Here is a 17989-nt window from a genome sequence, read left to right on the forward strand (position 1 = left end):
TCTAGATAGCCATATGAACGGAGTGGGAATGGAGGGATACAAAAGAATGGTCTAGTTTGGACCAGGGAGCGGCGCGGGCTTGGAGGGCCGAAGGGCCTGTTCCTGTGCTGTATTGTTCTTTGTTCACTCAGCTTGTCACTGATTTGAAACCATTTGCCAAACGTGGTTTCCTGCTCTGGGCTCTCGCTGAAATCTCTGTACCGGAAAGCTGATAAACCAGCAACCACTCAACACAAAACCTCAATCCCCGCCCCCCCCTCCCCAAAATGGAGAATACGTGCCTTCATTAATGAAGGTATAGAATATTGGAGCAGGGAGGTCTTGGTACAACTTTATAAAACATTGGTTAGGCCACAGCTGGAGTACCGTGTGCAGTTCTGGTCGCCACATTATCGGAAGGATGTGATCGCACTGGAGGGAGTGCAGAGGAGATTCACCAGGATGCTGCCTGGGATGGAAAGTTTCAGCTATGGAGGAGAGAGTGTACAAGCTGGGTTTGCTTTCCCTGGAGCAGAGGAGGCTGAGGGGGGAGGTCTACAAAATATTGAGAGGCATTGACAGGGTAGATCATAAGAATCTTTTCCCCATGGCAGAGGTGTCCAAGGCCAGATGGCTAAGGTTTAAGGTGGGGAGCATGTGGTTTAGAGGAGGGGATATGAGGAAACTTTTTTTTAACCCAGAGGGTGGTGGGAATATGCAACATGCTGCCTGAGAAGGTGCCGGAGGCAGGGACTCTCGCAACATTTAAGCAGCATCTGGATGAGTGCTCAAATCGCCAAGGCACAGCAGGCTATGGACCCAGTGCTAGTAAATGGGATTAGTGTAGATTGGTATCTGATCATCGGGATAGACACGGTGGGCTGAAGGGCCTGTTTCTGTGCTGTATGACTCTGATACTGTAACCTGCCTCAAACAGGCTCAACTAGCTTTGTAGCACTTGCTGTAAAGGACATAAAATGGACTTACAGGACAGGATGAACAATGACATTCGGGCTGTAGGATTTAATAACCGATGCAGCATCTTTTGTGCAGAACACGTGGGAAAGGTCAGCACCCTAAAGAGGCAAAAAAAGAGACTAAATATACACCGCGCTCACACCTCTGCTCCTTCCTCACATCTACTGTATCCTGTAATATACGATCCAAACAGGTGTGCCTGACACAGCCCAGCCTGCATTCATTCTCAGCTGTGGTGCACTGGAGCCAGCTATGGTGTGGGTTTGGAGTCACGCACACATTCATTTGGACTTCACTGGCAATCTCCAATCCCTAAAGGGTCAGTGAAGCAATTGGGTTTTTACAATAATCTGCCAGGCTCCTCTGTCCTTTACAAATACAAATTCTTTAATTGTGATTCCACTGTATTAAAGGTGAGAGAGGAGACCAGCTGACAGTGTTACATGTTACAGCAAAATCTCAGGCTGCTCTCAAACATCAATTTTCCTGAAAGATTTTATAGTTCAATAGAAAATCAGTTAAAGCCAACATTCTGATCTACTGCTGTGGTCCACAGGTGCTGTTGTAAACTATCAGCATCTGTCTGTCTGATTTTCAAACCCAACAGAAACTGGGACAAAATATAAATATCATTCTTCAAACTCCAATCAAGAACCTACCACTTTTAGACTGGCAATTGCAGCAAAGTACGGGGCTCCCGTATATCTGTAAATGAGAAAAACCAGCAGACTTTATTGAAACATAGTACAAAGAACAAAGAAAATTACAGCACAGGAACAGGCCCTTCGGCCCTCCAAGCCTGCACTGACCATGCTGCCCGACTTAACTAAAACCCCCTACCCTTCCGGGGACCATATCCCTCTATCCCCATCCTATTCATGTACTTGTCAAAACACCCCTTAAAAGTCACTACCGTATCCGCTTCCACTACCTCCCCCGGCAACGAGTTCCAGGCACCTACTACTCTGTGTAAAAAATCTGCCTCGTACATCTCCTTTAAACCTTGCCCCTCGCACCTTAAACCTGTGCCCCCTAGTAATTGACTCTTCCATCCTGGGAAAAAGCTTCTGACGATCCACTCTGTCCATGCCTCTCATGATCTTGTAGACTTCTATCAGGTCTCCCCTCAACCTCCGTCACTCCAGTGAGAACAAACCAAGTTTCTCCAACCTCTCCTCATAGCTAATGCCCTCCGTACCAGGCAACATCCTGGTAAATCTTTTCTGTACCCTCTCCAAAGCCTCTACATCCTTCTGGTAGTGTGGCGACCAGAATTGAACACTATATTCCAAGTGCGGCCTAACTAAGGTTCTATAAAGCTGCAACATGACTTGCCAATTTTTAAACTCAGTACCCTGGCTGATGAAGGCAAGCATGCCGTTTGCCTTCTTGACTACCTTCTCCACCTGCATTGCCACTTTCAGTGACCTGTGTACCTGTACACCCAGATCCCTTTGCCTATCAATACTCTTAAGGGTTCTGCCATTTCCTGTAGAATCATAGAAACCCTACAGTACAGAAAGAGGCCATTCAGCCCATGGAGTCTGCACCGACCACAATCTCACCCAGGCCCTACCCCCATATCCCTACATATTTTACCCACTAATCCCTCTAACCTACGCATCTCAGGACACTAAGGGGCAATTTTAGCATGGCCAATCAACCTAACCCGCACATCTTTGGACTGTGGGAGGAAACCGGAGCACCCGGAGGAAACCCACGCAGACACAAGGAGAATGTGCAAACTCCACACCGACAGTGACCCAAGCCGGGAATCGAACCCAGGTCCCTGGAGCTGTGAAGCAGCAGTGCTAACCACTGTGCTAACCACTGTGCTACCGTGCCGCCCATTTCCTATCTGTATGCATTACCTCACATTTGTCCGGATTAAACTCCATCTGCCATCTCTGCACCCAAGTCTCCAACTGATCTATATCCTGCTGTATCCTCTGATGGTCCTCATCGCTATCCGCAAATCCACCAACCTTTGTGTCGTCCGCAAACTTACTAATCAATCCAGTTACATTTTCCTCCAAATCATTTACATATATTACAAACAGCAAAGGTCTCAAACAATGATGAGACAGAGTACAAGAATGAGATAGAGAATCTGGTGAACTGGTGCGGCAACAATAATCTCTCCCTCAATGTCAACAAAACGAAGGAGATTGTCATCAACTTCAGGAAGCGTAAAGGAGAACATGCCTCTGTCGACATCAACAGGGATGAAGTAGAAAGAGTCGAGAGCTTCAGGTTTTTAGGTGTCCAGATCACCAACAACCAGTCCTGGTCCCCCCACGCTGACACTATAGTTAAGAAAGCCCCACCAACACCTCTACTTTCTCAGGCGGCTAAGGAAATTTGGCATGTCAGCTACGACTCTCACCAACTTCTACAGATGCACCATAGAAAGCATTCTTTCTGGTTGTATCACAGCTTGATATGGCTCCTGCTCTGCCCAAGACCGCAAGGATCTACAAAAGGTCGTGAATGTAACCCAATCCATCACGCAAACCAGCCTCCCATCCATTGACTCTGTCTATACTTCCCGCTGCCTCGGGAAAGCAGCCAGCATAATTAAGGACCCCACGCACCCCGGACATTCTCTCTTCCACGTTCTTCCTTCGGGAAAGATACAAAAGTCTGGCGTCACGTACCAACCGACTCAAGAACAGCTTCTTCCCTGCTGCTGTCAGACTTTTGAATGGACTTACCTTGCATTAAGTTGATCTTTCTCTACACCCTAGCTATGACTGTAACACAACATTCTGCACTCTCTCATTTCCTTCTCTATGAACGGTATGCTTTGTCCGTATAGCGCGCAAGAAACAATACTTTTCACTATGTTAATACATGTGACAATAATAAATCAAATCAAAATCTTTCCTTTACTTCCTTTCAACAACGACCTCTGTTCCCTTCCCCATCTCCTCCCCACAGCCTCAGTCCACCACCACCAGTCACAATCCCAGGGAACATCAGCTGATATTCACAGTGCTGTGTGAATGTGGGTTCTTGTTCCAGTCTGACAGCTTTGGCGAGAATCAGACACACAGACAGATTCTGACACGAGTCCAGAAAATACTCTAACGTCAGTGTACTGCATGTGTGCTTTCATTTACAGTTATTAACTTCAGTAACTACAGAATAGGACAGGAACTGCAGCATACTCACTCGGTACATCCGCCAATAATTCCAATCTTTCCATCTTGTCCTTTATGTTTATTCTCAGTTAGAGGAGGTACAATATTCCGGACCAGCTGAAGGTTCTTTTCCATACTCCCTGCAGGTCTGTGACTGTGAAATGTAAAAGCTCTATACAGAACTGAAACACAGTGGGAAGAAAAGACACAGTAACATCAGCAGACACCACCAACATTTCAACACACTCTCCTTCCTCACCGCCCTGTTCCAACTGAATTTAGAATCAGGAAAGCTAAAAGCTTCTTGTTGTCTCGACCCCATTTCCAAATCACAAGATTGTGGATTTGAGCTTCACACATCACAGTCTTGAGCACAAATTCCAGGCACAATCTCAAGGGTCAGTACTGAGGGAGTGCCGCACTGTTAGAGGGTCAGTACTGAGGGAGTGCCACACTGTCAGAGGGTCAGTACTGAGGGAGTGCCGCACTGTCAGAGGGTCAGTACTGAGGGAGTGCCGCACTGTCAGAGGGTCAGTACTGAGGGAGTGCCGCACTGTCAGAGGGTCAGTACTGAGGGAGTGCCGCACTGTCAGAGGGTCAGTACTGAGGGAGTGCCGCACTGTCAGAGGGTCAGTACTGAGGGAGTGCTGCACTGTCAGAGGGTCAGTACTGAGGGAGTGCCGCACTGTCAGAGGGTCAGTGCTGAGGGAGTGCTGCACTGTCAGAGGGTCAGTACTGAGGGGGTGCCGCACTGTCAGAGGGTCAGTACTGAGGGAGTGCCGCATTGTCAGAGGGTCAGTGCTGAGGGAGTGCCGCACTGTCAGAGGGTCAGTACTGAGGAAGTGCTGCACTGTCAGAGGGTCAGTACTGAGGGAGTGCCGCATTGTCAGAGGGTCAGTGCTGAGGGAGTGCCGCACTGTCAGAGGGTCAGTACTGAGGAAGTGCTGCATTGTCAGAGGGTCAGTAGTGAGGGAGTGCCGCATTGTCAGAGGGTCAGTAGTGAGGGATGCCGCACTGTCAGGGGGTCAGTGCTGAGGGAGTGCCGCACTGTCAGAGGGTCAGTACTGAGGGAGTGCCGCACTGTCAAGGGTCAGTGCTGAGGGAGTGCTGCACTGTCAGAGGGTCAGTGCTGAGGGAGTGCCGCACTGTCAGAGGGTCAGTACTGAGGGAGTGCTGCACTGTCAGAGGGTCAGTACTGAGGGGGTGCCGCACTGTCAGAGGGTCAGTACTGAGGGAGTGCCACATTGTCAGAGGGTCAGTACTGAGGGAGTACCGCACTGTCAGAGGGTCAGTACTGAGGGAGTACCGCACTGTCAGAGGGTCAGTACTGAGGGAGTGCCGCACTGTCAGAGGGTCAGTGCTGAGGGAGTGCCGCACTGTCAGAGGGTCAGTACTGAGGGGGTGCCGCACTGTCAGAGGGTCAGTACTGAGGGAGTGCCGCACTGTCAGAGGGTCAGTACTGAGGGAGTGCCGCACTGTCAGAGGGTCAGTACTGAGGGAATGCCGCACTGTCAGAGGGTTAGTGCTGAGGGATAACCCAGGAAATTATAGGCCGGTGAGCTTGACGTCCGTGGTGGGGAAGTTGTTGGAGAGGATTCTTAGAGACAGGATGTATGTGCATTTAGAACGGAACAATCTCATTAGTGTCAGACAGCATGGTTTTGTAAGAGGGAGGTCGTGCCTTACAAATTTGGTGGAGTTTTTTGAGGAAGTGACAAAAACGGTTGATGAAGGAAGGGCCGTGGATGTCGTCTATATGGATTTCAGTAAGGCATTTGACAAAGTCCCACATGGCAGGTTGGTTAAGAAGGTTAAGGCTCATGGGATACAAGGAGAAGTGGCTAGATGGGTGGAGAACTGGCTTGGCCATAGGAGACAGAGGGTAGTGGTCGAAGGGTCTTTTTCCGGCTGGAGGTCTGTGACCAGTGGTGTTCCGCAGGGCTCTGTACTGGGACCTCTGCTATTTGTGATATATATAAATGATTTGGAAGAAGGTGTAACTGGTGTAATCAGCAAGTTTGCGGATGACACGAAGATGGCTGGAATTGCGGATAGCGAAGAGCATTGTCGGGCAATACAGCAGGATATAAATAGGCTGGAAGATTGGGCGGAGAGGTGGCAGATGGAGTTTAATCCGGATAAATGCGAAGTGATGCATTTTGGAAGAAATAACGTAGGGAGGAGTTATACAATAAATGGCAGAGTCATCAGGAGTATAGAAACACAGAGGGACCTGGGTGTGCAAGTCCACAAATCCTTGAAGGTGGCAACACAGGTGGAGAAGGTGGTGAAGAAGGCATATGGTATGCTTGCCTTTATAGGACGGGGTATAGAGTATAAAAGCTGGAGTCTGATGATGCAGCTGGATAGAACGCTGGTTAGGCCACATTTGGAGTTCTGCGTCCAGTTCTGGTCACCGCACTACCAGAAGGACGTGGAGGCGTTAGAGAGAGTGCAGAGAAGGTTTACCAGGATGTTGCCTGGTATGGAGGGTCTTAGCTATGAGGAGAGATTGGGTAGACTGGGGTTGTTCTCCTTGGAAAGACGGAGAATGAGGGGAGATCTAATAGAGGTATACAAGATTATGAAGGGAATAGATAGGGTGAACAGTGGGAAGCTTTTTCCCAGGTCGGAGGTGATGATCACGAGGGGTCACGGGCTCAAGGTGAGAGGGGCGAAGTATAACTCAGACATCAGAGGGACGTTTTTTACACAGAGGGTGGTGGGGGCCTGGAATGCGCTGCCAAGTAGGGTGGTGGAGGCAGGCACGCTGACATCGTTTAAGACTTACCTGGATAGTCACATGAGCAGCCTGGGAATGGAGGGATACAAACGATTGGTCTAGTTGGACCAAGGAGCGGCACAGACTTGGAGGGCCGAAGGGCCTGTTTCCTGTGCTGTACTGTTCTTTGTTCTTTGAGGGAGTGCCGCACTGTCAGAGGGTCAGTGCTGAGGGAGTGCCGCACTGTCTGGGGGTCAGTGCTGAGGGAGTGCCGCACTGTCTGGGGGTCAGTGCTGAGGGAGTGCCGCACTGTCAGAGGGTCAGTGCTGAGGGAGTGCCGCACTGTCAGAGGGTCAGTGCTGAGGGAGTGCCGCACTGTCATAGGGTCAGTACTGAGGGAGTGCTGCACTGTCAGAGGGTCAGTACTGAGGGAGTGCTGCACTGTCAGAGGGTCAGTACTGAGGGAGTGCCGCACTGTCTGGGGGTCAGTGCTGAGGGAGTGCTGCACTGTCAGAGGGTCAGTACTGAGGGAGTGCCGCACTGTCAGAGGGTCAGTACTGAGGGAGTGCCGCACTGTCAGAGGGTCAGTACTGAGGGAGTGCCGCACTGTCAGAGGGTCAGTACTGAGGGAGTGCCGCACTGTCAGAGGGTCAGTACTGAGGGAGTGCCGCACTGTCAGAGGGTCAGTACTGAGTGAGTGCCGCACTGTCAGAGGGTCAGTACTGAGGGAGCGCCGCACTGTCAGAGGGTCAGTACTGAGGGAGTGCCGCACTGTCAGAGGGTCAGTACTGAGGGAGTGTCGCACTGTCAGAGGGTCAGTACTGAGGGAGTGCCGCACTGTCAGAGGGTCAGTACTGAGGGAGTGCCGCACTGTCAGAGGGTCAGTGCTGAGTGAGTGCCGCACTGTCAGAGGGTCAGTACTGAGGGAGCGCCGCACTGTCAGAGGGTCAGTACTGAGGGAGCGCCGCACTGTCAGAGGGTCAGTACTGAGGGAGCGCCGCACTGTCAGAGGGTCAGTACTGAGGGAGTGCCGCACTGTCAGAGGGTCAGTACTGAGGGAGTGCCGCACTGTCAGAGGGTCAGTGCTGAGGGAGTGCTGCACTGTCAGAGGGTCAGTACTGAGGGAGTGCCGCACTGTCAGAGGGTCAGTACTGAGGGAGTGCCGCACTGTCAGAGGGTCAGTTCTGAGGGAGTGCCGCACTGTCAGAGGGTCAGTACTGAGGGAGTGCCGCACTGTCTGGGGGTCAGTGCTGAGGGAGTGCCGCACTGTCAGAGGGCCAGTACTGAGGGAGTGCCGCACTGTCAGAGGGTCAGTACTGAGGGAGTGCCGCACTGTCAGAGGGTCAGTACTGAGGGAGTGCTGCACTGTCAGAGGGTCAGTACTGAGGGAGTGCTGCACTGTCAGAGGGTCAGTACTGAGGGAGTGCTGCACTGTCAGAGGGTCAGTGCTGAGGGAGTGCTGCACTGTCAGAGGGTCAGTACTGAGGGAGTGCTGCACTGTCAGAGAGTCAGTACTGAGGGAGTGCTGCACTGTCAGAGGGTCAGTACTGAGGGAGCGCCGCACTGTCAGAGGGTCAGTACTGAGGGAGTGCTGCACTGTCAGAGGGTCAGTACTGAGGGAGCGCCGCACTGTCAGAGGGTCAGTACTGAGGGAGTGCTGCACTGTCAGAGGGTCAGTACTGAGGGAGTGCCGCACTGTCAGAGGGTCAGTACTGAGGGAGTGCCGCACTGTCAGAGGGTCAGTACTGAGGGAGTGCCGCACTGTCAGAGGGTCAGTACTGAGGGAGTGCTGCACTGTCAGAGGGTCAGTACTGAGGGAGCGCCGCACTGTCAGAGGGTCAGTACTGAGGGAGTGCTGCACTGTCAGAGGGTCAGTACTGAGGGAGTGCCGCACTGTCAGAGGGTCAGTACTGAGGGAGTGCTGCACTGTCAGAGGGTCAGTGCTGAGGGAGTGCTGCACTGTCAGAGGGTCAGTGCTGAGGGAGTGCCGCACTGTCAGAGGGTCAGTGCTGAGGGAGTGCCGCACTGTCATAGGGTCAGTACTGAGGGAGTGCTGCACTGTCAGAGGGTCAGTACTGAGGGAGTGCTGCACTGTCAGAGGGTCAGTACTGAGGGAGTGCCGCACTGTCTGGGGGTCAGTGCTGAGGGAGTGCTGCACTGTCAGAGGGTCAGTACTGAGGGAGTGCCGCACTGTCAGAGGGTCAGTACTGAGGGAGTGCCGCACTGTCAGAGGGTCAGTACTGAGGGAGTGCCGCACTGTCAGAGGGTCAGTACTGAGGGAGTGCCGCACTGTCAGAGGGTCAGTACTGAGGGAGTGCCGCACTGTCAGAGGGTCAGTACTGAGGGAGTGCCGCACTGTCAGAGGGTCAGTACTGAGTGAGTGCCGCACTGTCAGAGGGTCAGTACTGAGGGAGCGCCGCACTGTCAGAGGGTCAGTACTGAGGGAGTGCCGCACTGTCAGAGGGTCAGTACTGAGGGAGTGTCGCACTGTCAGAGGGTCAGTACTGAGGGAGTGCCGCACTGTCAGAGGGTCAGTACTGAGGGAGTGCCGCACTGTCAGAGGGTCAGTACTGAGTGAGTGCCGCACTGTCAGAGGGTCAGTACTGAGGGAGCGCCGCACTGTCAGAGGGTCAGTACTGAGGGAGCGCCGCACTGTCAGAGGGTCAGTACTGAGGGAGCGCCGCACTGTCAGAGGGTCAGTACTGAGGGAGTGCCGCACTGTCAGAGGGTCAGTACTGAGGGAGTGCCGCACTGTCAGAGGGTCAGTGCTGAGGGAGTGCTGCACTGTCAGAGGGTCAGTACTGAGGGAGTGCCGCACTGTCAGAGGGTCAGTACTGAGGGAGTGCCGCACTGTCAGAGGGTCAGTTCTGAGGGAGTGCCGCACTGTCAGAGGGTCAGTACTGAGGGAGTGCCGCACTGTCTGGGGGTCAGTGCTGAGGGAGTGCCGCACTGTCAGAGGGCCAGTACTGAGGGAGTGCCGCACTGTCAGAGGGTCAGTACTGAGGGAGTGCTGCACTGTCAGAGGGTCAGTACTGAGGGAGCGCCGCACTGTCAGAGGGTCAGTACTGAGGGAGTGCTGCACTGTCAGAGGGTCAGTACTGAGGGAGTGCTGCACTGTCAGAGGGTCAGTACTGAGGGAGCGCCGCACTGTCAGAGGGTCAGTACTGAGGGAGTGCTGCACTGTCAGAGGGTCAGTACTGAGGGAGTGCCGCACTGTCAGAGGGTCAGTACTGAGGGAGTGCCGCACTGTCAGAGGGTCAGTACTGAGGGAGTGCCCCACTGTCAGAGGGTCAGTACTGAGGGAGTGCTGCACTGTCAGAGGGTCAGTACTGAGGGAGCGCCGCACTGTCAGAGGGTCAGTACTGAGGGAGTGCTGCACTGTCAGAGGGTCAGTACTGAGGGAGTGCCGCACTGTCAGAGGGTCAGTACTGAGGGAGTGCCGCACTGTCAGAGGGTCAGTACTGAGGAAGCGCCGCACTGTCAGAGGGTCAGTACTGAGGAAGCGCCGCACTGTCAGAGGGTCAGTACTGAGGGAGTGCCGCACTGTCAGAGGGTCTGTACTGAGGGAGTGCTGCACTGTCAGAGGGTCAGTGCTGAGGGAGTGCTGCACTGTCAGAGGGTCAGTACTGAGGGAGTGCCGCACTGTCAGAGGGTCAGTACTGAGGGAGTGCCGCACTGTCAGAGGGTCAGTACTGAGGGAGTGCCGCACTGTCAGAGGGTCAGTACTGAGGGAGTGCCGCACTGTCAGAGGGTCAGTACTGAAGGAGTGCCGCACTGTCAGAGGGTCAGTACTGAGGGAGTGCCGCACTGTCAGAGGGTCAGTACTGAGGGAGCGCCGCACTGTCAGAGGGTCAGTACTGAGGGAGTGCCGCACTGTCACAGGGTCAGTACTGAGGGAGTGCCACACTGTCAGAGGGTCAGTACTGAGGGAGTGCCGCACTGTCAGAGGGTCAGTGTTGAGGGAGTGCCGCACTGTCAGAGGGTCAGTACTGAGGGAGTGCCGCACTGTCAGAGGGTCAGTACTGAGGGAGTGCCGCACTGTCAGAGGGTCAGTACTGAGGGAGTGCCGCACTGTCAGAGGGTCAGTACTGAGGGAGTGCCGCACTGTCAGAGGGTCAGTACTGAGGGAGTGCCGCACTGTCAGAGGGTCAGTACTGAGGGAGTGCTGCACTGTCAGAGGGTCAGTGCTGAGGGAGTGCCGCACTGTCAGAGGGTCAGTACTGAGGGAGTGCCGCACTGTCAGAGGGTCAGTACTGAGGGAGTGCCGCACTGTCAGAGGGTCAGTACTGAGGGAGTGCCGCACTGTCAGAGGGTCAGTACTGAGGGAGTGCCGCACTGTCAGAGGGTCAGTACTGAGGGAGTGCCGCACTGTCAGAGGGTCAGTACTGAGGGAGTGCCGCACTGTCAGAGGGTCAGTACTGAGGGAGTGCCGCACTGTCAGAGGGTCAGTACTGAGGGAGTGCCGCACTGTCAGAGGGTCAGTACTGAGGGAGTGCCGCACTGTCAGAGGGTCAGTACTGAGGGAGTGCCGCTCTGTCAGAGGGTCAGTACTGAGGGAGTGCCGCACTGTCAGAGGGTCAGTACTGAGGGAGTGCTGCACTGTCAGAGGGTCAGTACTGAGGGAGTGCCGCACTGTCAGAGGGTCAGTACTGAGGGAGTGCCGCACTGTCAGAGGGTCAGTGCTGAGGGAGTGCCGCACTGTCGGAGGGTCAGTACTGAGGGAGTGCCGCACTGTCGGCGGGTCAGTGCTGAGGGAGTGCCGCACTGTCAGAGGGTCAGTGCTGAGGGAGTGCCGCACTGTCAGAGGGTCAGTGCTGAGGGAGTGCCGCACTGTCAGAGGGTCAGTACTGAGGGAGTGCCGCACTGTCAGAGGGTCAGTACTGAGGGAGCGCCGCACTGTCAGAGGGTCAGTACTGAGGGAGTGCCGCACTGTCAGAGGGTCAGTACTGAGGGAGTGCCACACTGTCAGAGGGTCAGTACTGAGGGAGTGCCGCACTGTCAGAGGGTCAGTGTTGAGGGAGTGCCGCACTGTCAGAGGGTCAGTACTGAGGGAGTGCCGCACTGTCAGAGGGTCAGTACTGAGGGAGTGCCGCACTGTCAGAGGGTCAGTACTGAGGGAGTGCCGCACTGTCAGAGGGTCAGTACTGAGGGAGTGCCGCACTGTCAGAGGGTCAGTACTGAGGGAGTGCCGCACTGTCAGAGGGTCAGTACTGAGGGAGTGCCGCACTGTCAGAGGGTCAGTGCTGAGGGAGTGCCGCACTGTCAGAGGGTCAGTACTGAGGGAGTGCCGCACTGTCAGAGGGTCAGTACTGAGGGAGTGCCGCACTGTCAGAGGGTCAGTACTGAGGGAGTGCCGCACTGTCAGAGGGTCAGTACTGAGGGAGTGCCGCACTGTCAGAGGGTCAGTACTGAGGGAGTGCCGCACTGTCAGAGGGTCAGTACTGAGGGAGTGCCGCACTGTCAGAGGGTCAGTACTGAGGGAGTGCCGCACTGTCAGAGGGTCAGTACTGAGGGAGTGCCGCACTGTCAGAGGGTCAGTACTGAGGGAGTGCCGCACTGTCAGAGGGTCAGTACTGAGGGAGTGCCGCTCTGTCAGAGGGTCAGTACTGAGGGAGTGCCGCACTGTCAGAGGGTCAGTACTGAGGGAGTGCCGCTCTGTCAGAGGGTCAGTACTGAGGGAGTGCCACACTGTCAGAGGGTCAGTACTGAGGGAGTGCCGCACTGTCAGAGGGTCAGTACTGAGGGAGTGCCGCACTGTCAGAGGGTCAGTACTGAGGGAGTGCCGCACTGTCAGAGGGTCAGTACTGAGGGAGTGCTGCACTGTCAGAGGGTCAGTACTGAGGGAGTGCCGCACTGTCAGAGGGTCAGTACTGAGGGAGTGCCGCTCTGTCAGAGGGTCAGTGCTGAGGGAGTGCCGCACTGTCAGAGGGTCAGTACTGAGGGAGTGCTGCACTGTCAGAGGGTCAGTACTGAGGGAGTGCCGCACTGTCAGATGGTCAGTACTGAGGCAGTGCCGCACTGTCAGGGGGTCAGTACTGAGGGAGTGCCGCACTGTCAGAGGGTCAGTACTGAGGGAGTGCCGCACTGTCAGAGGGTCAGTACTGAGGGAGTGCCGCACTGTCAGAGGGTCAGTACTGAGGGAGTGCCGCACTGTCAGAGGGTCAGTACTGAGGGAGTGCCGCACTGTCAGAGGGTCAGTACTGAGGGAGTGCCGCACTGTCAGAGGGTCAGTACTGAGGGAGTGCCGCACTGTCAGAGGGTCTGTACTGAGGGAGTGCCGCACTGTCAGAGGGTCAGTACTGAGGGAGTGCCGCACTGTCAGAGGGTCAGTACTGAGGGAGTGCCGCACTGTCAGAGGGTCAGTACTGAGGGAGTGCCGCACTGTCAGAGGGTCAGTACTGAGGGAGTGCTGCACTGTCAGAGGGTCAGTACTGAGGGAGTGCCGCACTGTCGGCGGGGCGCTGCAGTGTTTGGGCCCCGGGCCGGGATCACTCAGTCCCGGGGAGTTTCAACTTCAATCCGCGGGCGACACAAAGAGGCTGCGATCGAGGCCAAAGTAACGAGGGCCCCGCGGACTCTCCTGCTCCCGGTGTCCGGGTCCCGGTGTTGGTGCTGATCCCGGGGGTCTCAGGCTCTCTTTCCTGCTGCGCCGGTGCTTCTTGTTCCGGGAGGGGGGGTCCCGGGCTCCCCGGGGGGGAGGGGGGGGGGTTCCCGGGCTCCCCGGGGGGGTGGGGTCCCGGGCTCCCCGGGGGGGAGGGGGGGGTCCCGGGCGAGGGGGGGGGTCCCGGGCTCCCCGGGGGGGGGGGGGGGAGGGGGGGGGGGTTCCCGGGCTCCCCGGGGGGGAGGGGGGGGGGGTCCCGGGCTCCGGGGGTTTTTACCTGCGGCGCGGATCCCGGCGGCCGCCAGCTGTTTCCATTGATACATCCGGGACGGAGCAACCAATCAGAGCGATTGAAACAACAACTCAGCCAGACCATACACCGCAACCAGCCAATCACAGCGCCTGCAGCAACCTGCCAATCAACAGCGTCTGAAGCAACCCGCCAATCACAGCGTCTGTAGCAACCAGCCAATCACAGCGCCTGCAGCTACTAGCCAATCACAGCGTCTGAAGCAACCCGCCAATCACAGCGTCTGTAGCAACCAGCCAATCACAGGGTCTGCAGCAACCAGCCAATCACAGCGTCTGCAGCAACCAGCCAATCACAGCGTCTGTAGCAACCAGCCAATCACAGCATCTGGAACAACTAGCCAATCACAGCATCTGGAGCAACCAGCCAATCACAGCATCCGCAGCAACCAGCCAATCGCAGGGTCTGCAGCAACCAGCCAATCACAGCGTCTGGAACAATCAGCCAATCACAGGGTCTGCAGCAACCAGCCAATTACAGCACCTACAGCAACCAGCCAATCACAGCGTCTGCAGCAACCAACCAATTACAGTGCCTGCAGCAACCAGCCAATCACAGCGTCTGCAGCAACCAGCCAATCACAGCGTCTGGAACAACCAGCCAATCACAACGTCTGGAACAACCAGCCAATCACAGCATCTGGAACAATCAGCCAATCACAGGGTCTACAGGAACCAGCCAATCACAGTTTCACTATATGACATCACAATCCACTTGACATTTATTGCAACAAATAAGGAAAAGAATTGCATTTGTATAGCACCTTTCACATCCCCTGGAGGAATCACAATGTTCCATAGTTAATTAAAATAGCCTTTGAAGTGCAGTCACCGTCCTAGGAAATACGTGATGTAATCTGTGCACAGCAAGATCCCACAACAAGTTAATATTTGCATGTTATCTGAGGGGGCGGGGGGGGGCATGGCTGAGGTCGTTAATGGTTGAATACTTTATACCAGGTTATAGTGAAAGAGGAGACAGTTGATACATTAAATAGACTAAAAAATGATAAAGAGGAGACATGAAAGGGCTGGCTGTACTTAAAACTGATGTGGAGATGCCGGCGTTGGACTGGGGTAAACACAGTAAGAAGTTTAACAACACCAGGTTAAAGTCCAACAGGTTTATTTGGTAGCAAAAGCCACACAAGCTTTCGAGGCTCTGAGCCCCTTCTTCAGGTGAGTGGGAATTCTGTTCACAAACAGAACTTATAAGACACAGACTCAATTTACATGAATAATGGTTGGAATGCGAATACTTACAACTAATCCAGTCTTTAAGAAACAAAACAATGGGAGTGGGGAGAGCATCAAGACAGGCTAAAAAGATGTGTATTGTCTCCAGACAAGACAGCCAGTGAAACTCTGCAGGTCCACGCAACTGTGGGAGTTACAAATAGTGTGACATAAATTCTGATTCTAGGATCGCATGATAAAGACTCAGGAGGAAAAAAGCAGAAATATTTATGTGAAATAGTGTGACATAAACCCAATATCCCGGTTGAGGCCGTCCTTGTGTGTGCGGAACCTGGCTATCAGTTTCTGCTCCGCGACTCTGCGGCCTCTGATATTCGGGTAAGCGTTCTCCAAGGCGGCCTTCGCGACACACGACAGCGCAGAGTCGCGGAGCAGAAACTGATAGCCAGGTTCCGCACACACAAGGACGGCCTCAACCGGGATATTGGGTTTATGTCACACTATTTCACATAAATATTTCTGCTTTTTTCCTCCTGAGTCTTTATCATGCGATCCTAGAATCAGAATTTATGTCACACTATTTGTAACTCCCACAGTTGCGTGGACCTGCAGAGTTTCACTGGCTGTCTTGTCTGGAGACAATACACATCTTTTTAGCCTGTCTTGATGCTCTCCCCACTCCCATTGTTTTGTTTCTTAAAGACTGGATTAGTTGTAAGTATTCGCATTCCAACCATTATTCATGTAAATTGAGTCTGTGTCTTATAAGTTCTGTTTGTGAACAGAATTCCCACTCACCTGAAGAAGGGGCTCAGAGCCTCGAAAGCTTGTGTGGCTTTTGCTACCAAATAAACCTGTTGGACTTTAACCTGGTGTTGTTAAACTTCTTACTGTACTTAAAACTGTCAGGATGGCACATGAACATCAGAAATAGAAGCAGGAATAGACCATTCGGCCCATCACGCCTGCTTCCCCATTCAATACAATCATGGCTGATCTTGGGCTTCCACTCCATTTTCCTGCCCACTCCCCGTATCCCTTCATTCCCAAAGAGACAAAAAATCAGTCTATCCTAGCCTTAAATATATTCAATGATGGAACATTCACAACCCCCGGGGGTAAAGAATTCCAAAGATTCACAACAATATGAATCAAGAAATTTCTCCTCATTTCAGAAAGAAATGATAGGCCCCTTACCCTGAGACTGTGTCCTCATGGTCTAGATACCCTGAGACTGTGCCCCCATGGTCTAGGTACCCTGAGACTGCCCCCATGGTCTAGGTACCCTGAGACTGTGCCCCCATGGTCTATACCCTGAGACTGCCCCCATGGTCTAGGTACCCTGAGACTGTGCCCCCATGGTCTAGATACCCTGAGACTGTGTCCCCATGGTCTAGGTACCCTGAGACTGTGTCCCCATGGTCTAGATACCCTGAGACTGCCCCCATGGTCTAGGTACCCTGAGACTGTGCCCCCATGGTCTAGATACCCTGAGACTGTGCCCCCATGGTCTAGGTACCCTGAGACTGTGCCCCCATGGTCTAGATACCCTGAGACTGTGCCCCCATGGTCTAGATACCCTGAGACTGCCCCCATGGTCTAGATACCCTGAGACTGTGCCCCCATGGTCTAGATACCCTGAGACTGTGCCCCCATGGTCTAGGTACCCTGAGACTGTGCCCCCATGGTCTAGGTACCCTGAGACTGTGCCCTCATGGTCCAGATACCCTGAGACTGTGCCCTCATGGTTTAGATACCCTGAGACTGTGCCCCCATGGTCTAGATACCCTGAGACTGTGCCCTCATGGTCTAGATACCCTGAGACTGTGCCCCCATGGTCTAGGTACCCTGAGACTGCCCCCATGGTCTAGGTACCCTGAGACTGTGCCCCCATGGTCTAGATACCCTGAGACTGTGCCCTCATGGTCTAGATACCCTGAGACTGTGCCCCCATGGTCTAGGTACCCTGAGACTGCCCCCATGGTCTAGATACCCTGAGACTGTGCCCCCATGGTCTAGGTACCCTGAGACCGTGCCCCCATGGTCTAGGTACCCTGAGACTGTGCCCTCATGGTTTAGATACCCTGAGACTGTGCCCCCATGGTCTAGGTACCCTGAGACTGCCCCCATGGTCTAGGTACCCTGAGACTGCCCCCATGGTCTAGGTACCCTGAGACTGTGTCCCCATGGTCTAGGTACCCTGAGACTGCCCCATGGTCTAGGTACCCTGAGACTGTCCCCATGGTCTAGATACCCTGAGACTGTGTCCCCATGGTCTAGGTACCCAGCCAGCAGAAACAATCTCTCAGTATTTACTCTGTCAAGCCCATTTCAGAATTTTGTATGTTTTAAACAGATCGTCACTCAGTTTTCTAGACTTACTTTCAATTAACCTTCAGCATTCAACACTATGTTAAACAACTTCAGACCATGAAGTCTGTTCTCTATTTTGATTTCTTCCCCCAGTGTCAGTTGAATCCTGTCATCATGTTTCTGTTTTCAGTCATTGCTGACCTATATTCTGCTCCTAACACCTACTCGAGACAGAATCTTTGTTTCTTTGCTACGTTTGCTCTTTTTTCCATTAGATTTTTGTCATTTAATTCCTCCTGCCCTCTAACCTATCCCTGACCTTCCCATTTGCCCCACTTGCCCCTTCCCCCTTTTTCAACCACATTAAGCCCACCACATCTCCACCACATCTCGATCTCGCTTCAGTTTCGAGGAAGAGCCACATTAACTCAAAACCTTCACTCTGTTTCTCGCTCCGCCGCTGCTGTCAGACCTGCTGAGATTTTCCAGCACTTTCTGTTTTAATGATTTATATCCTTTCTTAAAGGCAGAGGCCAAAACTGCAGACAATACTCCAATTGTCTCACTAAAGTCTTGTGCAATTGTGGAAAAGCTTCCCTCATCTTGTACTCCAATCCCCTTGCTACTAAGGCCCACATATCATTTGCCTTCCCAATTGCTTGCTGCATCTGCATGCTAACTTTCTGTGGCCCTTGTATGAGCACACCCAAGTCTCTTAGAGCTTACACCTTTTTAAAAATATTCTGC

General features: G+C 53.6%; 1 protein-coding gene across 1 annotated transcript; it reads right to left on the reverse strand.

The window, feature by feature from the left end:
• Positions 1-903: 903 nt before the first annotated feature.
• Positions 904-13795, reverse strand: LOC144490385 (ATP-dependent (S)-NAD(P)H-hydrate dehydratase-like). The gene is made up of 4 exons (XM_078208134.1): positions 13701-13795; positions 4132-4282; positions 1617-1662; positions 904-1055 (listed from the first exon to the last, which is right to left on the reverse strand). Exons 1-4 carry the CDS (start codon positions 13744-13746, stop codon positions 963-965), a joined length of 336 nt encoding a protein of 111 aa, XP_078064260.1. The 5' UTR covers positions 13747-13795; the 3' UTR covers positions 904-962.
• Positions 13796-17989: the final 4194 nt, after the last annotated feature.

The sequence above is a fragment of the Mustelus asterias genome, unplaced genomic scaffold, assembly GCF_964213995.1.
Source record: "Mustelus asterias unplaced genomic scaffold, sMusAst1.hap1.1 HAP1_SCAFFOLD_3222, whole genome shotgun sequence".
NCBI lineage: Eukaryota > Metazoa > Chordata > Chondrichthyes > Carcharhiniformes > Triakidae > Mustelus > Mustelus asterias.